The sequence below is a fragment of the Salminus brasiliensis genome, chromosome 1 (assembly GCF_030463535.1).
Source record: "Salminus brasiliensis chromosome 1, fSalBra1.hap2, whole genome shotgun sequence".
In the NCBI taxonomy this organism is placed as follows: Eukaryota; Metazoa; Chordata; class Actinopteri; order Characiformes; family Bryconidae; genus Salminus; species Salminus brasiliensis.
The window spans coordinates 54,498,596-54,509,096 of NC_132878.1; the positions used below are offsets into that span (position 1 = coordinate 54,498,596).

General features: G+C 40.9%; 1 protein-coding gene across 2 annotated transcripts in view; it reads left to right on the top strand.

Moving 5' to 3' along the window:
- The window catches only part of trappc8 (trafficking protein particle complex subunit 8), a 40,296-nt gene extending 31,629 nt beyond the window's left edge, over nt 1-8,667 (top strand). For both annotated transcript variants that reach the window (XM_072682681.1, XM_072682682.1), the window contains 5 exons: nt 48-248; nt 808-909; nt 5,024-5,166; nt 6,032-6,121; nt 7,334-8,667. In XM_072682681.1, the coding sequence (XP_072538782.1) occupies nt 48-248; nt 808-909; nt 5,024-5,166; nt 6,032-6,121; nt 7,334-7,568 (771 nt within the window). In that variant the 3' untranslated portion in view covers nt 7,569-8,667. The remainder of the gene's footprint in view (nt 1-47; nt 249-807; nt 910-5,023; nt 5,167-6,031; nt 6,122-7,333) is intronic.
- The last annotated feature ends 1,834 nt before the right edge of the window (nt 8,668-10,501 follow it).

Here is a 10,501-nt window from a genome sequence, read left to right on the forward strand (position 1 = left end):
ACTTTTGTTTGCTTATGTCTCTCGTTCCTTTTTTTGCCTCTTTATAGATTGTGAGTTCTACAACTCCGTGTGCAGACTTCTTTTTCCGAAGAGGTCCTCCCTCTGAGCCTAGGAAAGGGGGTGCGTTCACAGCCGGAGCCCTCATGAGGAGACAGAGCCTCACGCCAGCTAGCTGCGCTGACGAAACCATGACCAGTATTGTTCGCAAATGCAGTGAGGTGGAACTCGACATCATTGTGCTGTGGAAGGTGATGCAGTCCTCTTCCTTCACGTCTGTGTGTTTTGTTTGTTTTGTTTTTTTGTACCATTTTACCCATTTTTAGGCCTTTGTTCCACCGCTCACTGCATTTCTTTAGTGACCCATAGTGAATCTTTTTTATTTTTTATTATTCCAACCCACTGTCAGAGCTGATACTGAATATAACGTATAATATATGACAAGCAACTCCATGTGTCCTTAGAATGATCAGATGAGAGTTTGTAAACATCCAGTGTTTAGAAACTGTACGTATACTTACACTTTTAAAAGTTCTGTTTTTCTCAGAACAGTGGACTGAACAGTCCAGACCTCCAGTACTTACAGAAAATGCTCCTACTTGTAAGACTTGTGGACTTTACTAGTGTGATGACGTTGCAGATAATTTTTAGTTATTGAGGCTTTTATGAAATTGTGCATGTTCCTTGACACGGAAAGATAAAGGACTTGCACTTACCTGCTTTGAGGGGAAATTCTAATGAAGGGTGGCCTTTGGACACCGTTGCACCCACTGTATGCTGCTTTATTTTCTGACATGCTGTCCTTTGCAGGCCTATGTGGTGGAGGACAATAAGCAGCTCATTTTAGAGGGACAGCTTCACGTGGCTCTACAGACCATTGACAAGGAGGCCTGCTCCCTCTCCCAGAAAGAGGTATCCGTGCTCAAACACACACACTTTCACCTGTCTTTCTATTGACTAAATTAGAGTGTTTTCTAATCATATGTTAAAGGCTAATGGTCTAGTAGTGAGCAGAGTGGCTACAGATGAGCAGAGTGGCAGCAAAGTCTTTAGGGAGCTGAGGAGATCATGTGCTAGTGACCGCTGCATGCATGCGTTTCTTTCTCTGTATTCAAGTGATTCTTACATTCCTTTGCTGTGGGATGTTTGTATATACTGCACTCCATATTCATGTTTTACTGATTTATTAATTAATCACTTAATTGTAGTAAAGACTAATCTTTCTCTTTAATATAGTGGGAGCGATTGTGTGTGTATGGGTGTGCGTGTGTGGAGAAAACACTTGGGCATCATCATCTGTGCCTAGCCAAGGGCACAAAGGTGTTCTCATTGAAATGCAGGTTAAGTGCTCAGTTGGAGGAGTGCCAGACAGCTTGGCGGACTATAGATCCTTCCCTGGCGTCTCTAAATACAACACTTCATTTCAGTCAAATGCATTTTTATGGTGGACACGTTGCAGGGAAAGTGCTTGAGAAGTGGTTCCAAGGCAAGTCATCAGTGTTCCACTTGTATTTGTAGCTATTGGCACATTGTTAAATGGTCCTTACCTCTACTGTCCCCCTTGTCAGGGAGAGAACACACAAGCGCTGTGCCCTAATTGTCTGCCTGTTTGGACTAAGAGCATGGTGAGGCCCTAGGCTGAGATCAGAATAACAAGCTATTTGAGACCATTTTCCTCCAAACTTACTTTGCCAAATTGCCTTCTTTTACATACTTCATGTTTTGCCTTGATTTGTACTGATTATGCTGATCAGTAGGTAACACACTGCTGGTTTGAGGTGCATAATAAAAATCTTTACTACGTATGAAAGCAACATCAGCAACAGTTGTTCCAACTCACCAGACCAGAATACCTATACCTGACAGTCGAACCCTTCACCACTCCCTCAGTGTTGTAGAACCGATGTCCAGGTCAGCGTCAAGCAGCTACCTATGGCAGAGCAAGAATGTTGGTGTTAAAAGATTCTTGATTCATAGATTGCACTACATTAGCATAACGGTGTGGAATAATTATTTTGCATTGTTTAATTAAGATTATTAATAATCTCTTATTAAAATTGTTGTTTGGAATGAATAATGTTAAGAATGAATTTTTTTAGACACCCAAAGTCATACATGTTGCTGGATTGAGACATACAGCCTGGACTACTATCTGAGCCCTGTTCCGGTGGACTGTTGCATACTATGTTTATTTGCAGCCTGGGCTGTGTTTCCTGAAAGCACCTTGGTGCAATGATTCTTAACTGGTAGAGAGAGTTTTAAATTGTTGCTTGTTCTGCCATTTAAGATGTTTCTTTTGACCACCTGGGCCCTGAACAGTTTGGACTTAAGTCATGTTGATTTCATGCAAAAAATCTCCAAAATGATCACTTTACAGGAGAAGGGGAAATCTTCTTAACTTTTACTGGAAGTCAATGTAAAAATATTTTTGTTTTGGAAAATGTATTGGTTTATTTGTCATGTGAATAACGGCAAAAATGGAGATACAAGGTTAATAGTTGTGGTATGCTTCAGTTCTCTTTCAGTCATTCTAGTACAGATTGATGTTAATTTCATCTGTCCAAGAACATTTATTTTTTTTTTTTTTGGGTAAGCATCTCTTTGGGCCACATCTTGAGATTTCTTGTAAACAGCCGCTTAATCCTAATGCAAAACTTAGAATCAACTGTAGAGCTTTTTAATTTGACAAAAGTATGATTGGGTATTACCTGATTACCTGATCATGAAACTGCTCATCGGACCAACTGGCCTGTGGGGACTATGGAAAAAAAAAGTTACCCCCTGAATGTTTAAAGCAGTATTTTAATCACATCCTGACTACTGTGTTTCTAACCATAGCAGTGGTGAGAGAGAATTACAAAAAACAGTCACTGTCCAAATAGTAATAAACTGACCTGACTATATGTCCATGATAACATTTAGAAAGCTGTAGGAAATGCTGTACGGTTTTGCCACTCTCAGACATTGCTTCTAAACCTGATGGATAACTGCCTGCTTCAGATTGGTTTTAGTGAACAGGTATCCCTTCTCTCTTAAATGTGGCCTTTTGTAGAACTTTAGGAAAACAACTTTAGGCCAAGATTTTAGAGCATTCTTCTACCGTAGAGCACAATATGCACAGATTGAGCTTCTCTGAGCATGCCTTACACTTTTGAAACTCTTGTCCACAAGGGGGCAGCATTGTGAGGAAGTTCCATTGGCCAACTGCAACGAATCCCTGCCAAAGCACTGTGTGTGTGTCTGGAGGGTGGTGCAGTTTGAATTTCACTTAACCTGCAGCAGTGTAAACCCCCTTGTTGCAGTCTCGTGCTGGCTGTTTGAGCCAAATGTAACGTGGGAGTGCTGTTGTGACGTGCTGTGTGGCGTGACCGAGCACTTATCGTCTGCATTCATGTTTCTCTGCGGAGGGAGAATTCCAACACGACACCCGACAAACCACTTTTTGAAATGAATCCATGTGTGTGAGTGTATGTGGGCGCACCTGCATCTTTTTTTGGGAATCCATATCTGCTTGTGTGTGGGTTTCTTCCTGTGGGATTTTTTTTTCCCCACCCCCAGAGAAACACTGACTCTTTACTTAGTGATGTCCTGAATGTCCATGTTCCCACTCTCTCCCCCACTTTTCTCTCTAACCTGCTTCCTCAGTTCGTTATTTCTGAGTCTGTGCCCGTCTTTTTGTCATCCCCTTCTTTTTTTATTCATTAAACCGTTTGTCCATTCATTAGTTTTCCTCCTTATTTTTTCATTCATGCAATTATATTGTTCGTTCATTCATTCGTTCTCTTCCTCCCTCCCACCCCTTTTGGTCCAGGCTACATTTTGGTCCTCCACTTTTTCCTCTCTGCACACTGTTGCATAGCAACAGTCGCCGTAGACACCCCCGTTCACAGCAGAGGAAGTCCCTCACGTGAGGGAATCACGTCACGCATGCTGTTCCAGTCGTGCCACGTGAGCCGCTGCAGTTTCATTGCTCGTTCGTCACACACACGCACGATAAGCAGCATCTTGCTCTTTTTTTCTTTTTTCTTATTTTTTTTCCTCCTCTTTTTCCTGAGCAAAACCTACTGAGCAGATTTTGTTGCAGGAGTATATGCTGGTAAATGTTACACTGGCACTGTAAATGAACGACGGCTGTGAATTATCTTCTTTATTAATAATTGATTGTTTTATTCTGTGTGGAGGAGTTTGCCTCACTACTCTCAATAAAAACTTGGATGCAGATGGTCATTAGATGGTATTAAAGCTATTCAAGCGTACTTCAGTGAGTGAAAGTGTTTTTCTTTGCAATGTTTGTACGGTGTAGAACATCACAGCCCAAAAATACAGACTTACTGTAGTGTCTGTACTGTTGATATTGATTTTATTTTGTGGATGTTCCGTTTTTCCATATAAAGCCTCTCAATTACTCTTAGGATTAGGGGTATTGAATTTTGCCTCACTCCACGCAGAATTCCTTGAGCTCAGTGACATTTGTAGACCTTTTGAGCATGAACCAGCAGGTCCAAGAGCAACATGCCAATAGGGTTTAGGTCAAGGCTTTGATTAGGCCAGTCCCAAAGTATACAGCTTCCATTTTTAAAAATAGAAATTAGGTAGAATTGTACATGTGCATCCTTCTGATTGAGGGAACTAGGAATTCGGCTTCTGATTAGAGAATCAATGTTAACTAGGCATCCAGGACCTGATGCACCAAAGCAGCCCCAAACTATCATGCTTCAACCACCATGCTTCACAGTTGCTATGATATTCTGACGTGGAAAGCAAAGTTGTTTTTTTGTTTTGTTGTTTTAGTTTTTGACCCTGATTGTGGCACCTTCTATGTAATAAAATGGGCAACCGGGAACTTGACAACAGGGAGAATATTTATTTATTTATTTATTTATTTATTTATTTACTTACTAAAAGTGAAAAAATGATGGTTCTTCCTCCAAATGCAGTAATTTGAGGTCAGAAGCAATACATTTTTTTTTTCTGTGTAATTGAGGTGTTTTTCCAACTCTCTGTATATATTGTATGTCTGTTTCAGGAAGCTCAGGAGATGGTGCTGCTGAAGTTCAAGCCTGATCTTCCTCCTCCTGTCAGCAGACCCACGCTGGAACAGCTCTCTCATCTCATCAAGACCTGTCTGCACTACCCTGAGTCATATGACCATCCATTCCCACAGAAGAGGTGACATGCATGCGTGCACACACATCAGCTCTCCAAACACATTTGGTCTTACGGATATGTCAGTAAATTTAACACTAAATTTAATCTGTTGATTCTATGAACACTGAGAAATGGAATGACTGTGTTGAGGCATCCTGCATCACTGTGCCGTTCATGTCTTTCTCTTTCCAAGTTGTCCCATTACATTTTTGGGTAGCAATCATGCTGACATACATTAGCTACAGTTAACTGTAACAGGAAAGCTACAGCTACAGGGGAAGTTCTGTGTGAGGTTTGCAGATGAAAACTAAGAGCAAATATAAAATAAGATGACCTACGTTGTTGCAGTCATTTTCTTAGGCTCTAGCATTAATAAGCAGCCCACCTAAACTGTATGAGTTTTTGCTTCTGTGATTTTAATTTAAGTTATTATGAGGATGTCACTATTGTACCTTTATGTCCATTAAAGGGCAAATCTGGTTCAGCTTACAAGGAAACTAAACTTCCTTAAATTTCCCTTTTCACTCAAACGTGTTTTGCCTTGTTAAACAACACAAATCTGTCTCAGCACACAGTCAGTGACCAGTTTTCTTTGTTGTGTTTTTTAACAAGGTCTTTTTACTTTATATTATTCTTATCTAAGATGCCTTTATACTTCTAGGAAAATTCCTAAAGTACAGTTGTTAGAGAAAGAACCTCATCTGGAGCACTGTGTGTCTGTGATTTAGAACAAGCTGTTTGTTTGACACTTCAGAAAAGAGAAACAATGCATGCTGTATTATGTATCACATCCTTCATATAGAGAGCCATGTGAACCAGCTGTTAGATTGTTTACTAGCTTTTGTTTGACTCTTTATCTTTTTGTTCGTGTCTGTGTCCCTTTCAGTTTATGCATGGTTCCAGTTACCTTGACATTGTCCAACTGTTCCTTGGCTCAGGTGGATGTCATTATTGACCTGCGTCACAAAACTACCAGGTAATCTGTTTATATAATCGTATATACCAGTAATTTATAAACTTTGAGCATTGTTAACATTGAGCAGTGATAAAGTTCATAAACCAAATCCCTGTTGTGGGCTCTAGTGAAAATTTTAATGACTTACATTAATATTCCTGTGCATTGTGGTCTTTAAGTGTACCAGAATACAGTCTTTTGTGCGCAACTGGATCCATCATAGTGCATAGTGCTTGGACCCCGATGTTACTAGCGGTTACTAGCGACTACAGCAGTCCTTGGAAATCTGTGCTCCATTAATTTCTGACTAAAAACAATATTAGCTGCTGGTCTTGGTTACTAATAATGGTAAACTACAAATATAAATACACAAAAACCTGATTGTCTTTATTCATGTTTTGGTTGACTGAATAATGACATGAGCTGCTCATGTAATATTTAAGGGAGAGAAGGAATTTCAGTCAGAATGCTGGCGGCTTTCCAATAATATATCTAATGTACACCGTCTGTAGTTTTTTCTTTTTTTTTTTTTCTTTGAGGGTTTTCAAAAAACGTATTAAAAAGAATAGCTTGCCTCTGTAACAATGTCACACTCTGTACATGTAATCCCTGCATTTTAATTGCTTTAGTTTAGTTAGCATTTAAGCCTTTTATTAGAAGAGAATTGTATGGGAAAGAAAAGTAAGGAATACGGTTTCATACCACATCATCTGTCAAATGTGGTGGAGACACTTTTGGGCATACTCTGCAGCCAATGAAAGAATTACTGGGGTTTGTTGATGTGACTGCTGATAGACGTAGCAGGATGAATTCTTGAGTGTTTAGAGCTAGACTTTCTGCTCCGATTCGGCCACATTCATCAAAACTGATAGGTTGTGGCTTTTCATTTACTAAAGATAAAACTGAAAGCAGAAAGCTCCACAAATAAATGGCTGCAGTAAAGGCCTGGCAGATCATCTTAAGAGTAAACTCAGCATTTTCAGGCATTTGACTACAAATGGTTTGCGTCTAAGTGGTGCGTTTTATCAAGCATCTCTGAGTAAGAACGTGGATCAAAGGTCAGATCTTGCCAGGTCATGTAATTATGTTCTGTGTTGTATAAAAAGCATTATAAAAAGTCTTGGTGTGCGTGCGCGCGTGTGTGCGTGCGCGTGTGTGCGTGCGCGTGTGTGCGTGCGCGTGTGTGCGTGCGCATGTGTGAACCTCTCTGACTGCCAACTCTTCTTTCTTTAGCCCGGAGTCGCTGGAGGTGCATGGCTCGTTTACCTGGCTGGGACAGACGCAGTTTAAGCTGCAGCTGCGGCCACAGGAGGTTCATCGGCTGTCCCTTAAGGCCTGCTTCTTCCAGGCTGGTGTGTACAACCTGGGCACACCACGGGTATTCGCAAAGCTGGCACAGTCAGGAACGATGTGTGAGACCAGCCAGCAGAGCGCCATGCCTGCCCTGATCATCATCAACAGTGTGTGAGCCACACCGCCAGCGCTGTGGCCTGCTGCTCTCCCAGCATCAACTCTCCACTTTCCACTCTCACCCCGAATCCTACAGCATCCAGACTGCAGCCGTTTTTTTACTTCGTTATAATAAAAAAAGAAAAGTCTGAACTGGGAAAAAAAAAGTTTCGGTTCAGCACTGCATCTGACGAGCTTGTGAACTCTGGTGAGATGGTTCAAACTAAATAATACTCCTAGCTGTTTTTGTCTTAAATGCAAAGAATTATGGACTGAAGTTCAAAAGACTTTTTTTTTTTTTTTTTTTTTTTTTCTCCAGGAATATTTATCTCATGTCAGCAGTTTTTTCTTTTTTTAATAAATTAAATGTTTTTCTTTTTTTCTTTTCTTTTTTCCCCCTCTTTTTAAAGAGTCCTGATGGATTATTTACCCAGATCAATGCTCAAAAGTATAACCCTGTGTATGAGCGTTCTAGTAGGATGTGTTCGGTCTCCTCACACCGCCCATGCTTAAGCTGCAGTGCTTTGTTGCCACAGTAACAAAGATCCTCCTCTCCACACGGCATCCTAAACCTGGATAATTAAAGACGGTAACCTGTTGAATGTCTCCAGAAGTAGTTGTACCTGCTTAAAAGAAGGACCAGAGGACATTTCTTATCCAATAAGCCGGCCAGCACAAGCTGTTGGTGCCACTGAGGAGCGGGCGGGACGAACATGTGCGCGTGTGTCTCTGTGCGTTTGTGTGACCAAGTGAGAAAGGAAAGGAATCTGTGGCACTCACTGCTGAAGCAGTGAGACCTTGGCCCACTGAAGCAGTATAGAATACTGAGAAAAGTGGAATAGGCTGAGAGACACTGCCTGGCCTGTGTGTTGGTCATTTGTCGTGTGCGTGTGTGTGTGTGTGCGCATGTAGGTAGGTGGGCTGGGCTGTTTTCACAGGAGAAAAAGATTAATTTTCTACAAAACCAATCATCTTCCCCTCCCTCCACCGCTCACTGTCTGCCCCATCTGATCCAGCTGTTATTTAAATGTATCTACGTGACTGCTTTTCAGACAGAAATGATGTATTATATTTATAACAAATTACTGTACATAGAATAAAATAACCAAATAACCACGGAGGAGGCCTGTTTGTGTTGTGTAAATACATGTACACTCCTGTACCAACCTGTCCCTCTCTCGCTTTCTCTACCTTCCTATCTCAATCTCGCTTTCCTGTCCAGCTCTGCTTCTATCCTCACACACTTGTGCTTTCTCCCTGTCTCTATCCATCACTATACTCTAACTACCTCTCTACCCCATCTCTCCTGCCTCTATTATCTATGCCGATCTCTCCTTTTCTCTCTCTCTGTCCAACTCTGAATCTATCTTTTCACACTCTTACGCTCCACCACCACACTCTCGCTAGCTTGATCTGTCTTTCCCCTGTTAGATCTACTGTCCATATCTCCCTCTCCCTCTCTCCCTCGATACCCTCCATCTCAATTGGCCATTGCTGAAAAGCGATCAACGTACCAGGAGTGGTAGGTGAGGTGGCCCAGCATCTCTCTGAGTTCAAGCAACTGGTGTCTGAACAGGAGGAAATATTTGGTTAGTTTATTCCTGTTAGTGCTGTAAATAAACCTAGAGTAATTTTAGTGCTGGAAGGAGGTGCTAGCAGTGTAATGCATTGCGTTTCTGAAACCTCTAGACTTCCAGCGTGCTTATTGCTGGAACAAACATTTAGGAGTTTAACTGTGGGCGTTAGGGTGGGGGGCTTTTTAGCATGCGCTTTTCACTGTTTTATTAATGCTTCATGATCAATAACTGTTGACAGTTTTAAGGTCATATTTGACGGCACAGTTTCTAATTTAACTTTGTGTTTATCCTCGCAAGTAATGACATTAAAGGAGGAACAGGTCTACGAATTAGACGCCAGCTTACTTTCTTCTTCACATTAACCTTCCTCTTTTTGCCTTTTAGTTTAGTGACCCAGGTGTTTTATTTTAATAATGAAACTTTGATTTACAAGAACTTGAGGCTTAATGATTGATATATCAGTTATGTTTTTTGTGAAAGTAATCCAGACTGCAAATCTTGTTAAAGTTGACCCAGCAATCAGACTCTGTGGTGCAAGACATAGTATAGTATCTGTTTAATGACTGGGAGAGTTGGATGTAGGTGTAGATGCAGGTACATATAGACCAGTTGTGGCTTTCATGAAATCAATGTGAAATCCCAGCTCTCTCTCTCTCTTTATCTCTATCTCTATCTAAGCTCAGACTTAACATTTAAAAGTCCAAGTAAGAAAATGGCTTACGTTACTCTTGCATTGCTGAGTGACCATTACAACCAACACTACAGCAGCCGTCTGTGTAGTACTTAATTAGTGTGATTCCTCATTCCTAATGTCAAAAACTCTTGTATCTTAGCTGTTTAAACAAGAATGCCCTGATTCTGTTCTGGTGACACTGTGGAAATGGCATGTGTGTGTTTGAAAGAGAGAAAGAGAGCGAGATATGCGGTTGTAAGCAAAACCTTTTAATCCCCTATATGCAGCCATTAGCTAATTATTCATAAATCTTAAGGCTTGGTCAGATAGCTTACCTTCAAGTCAGCTCTCACTCTCTTGCCGTAAATATAATCCATAAAAAGACACAATGATTACTTAGCATTGTTAAAGCATTTCCACATCGTCAGGTTAAAGCAGTGGTTTGAATAAAATTCATCATTTCTATTTATTCCATTTGTGAATAGTCTTCTTTCAGTTAGGTGAGCAAAGCAGGCTGCAACAATGCTTCACACACTTTCAGTAATCCAACGCAGTAATCCATCCTCTGCAGGAGAGTGGACATGGATATTATTCATGAAAACACTCATTCATAGAAATGATGTCAGTGCTGCTCCTCTGTTACAGTCAAACTCATCCTCACAAATCAGGCTTAAAAAAAAACATGCGATGATGCCACATGAT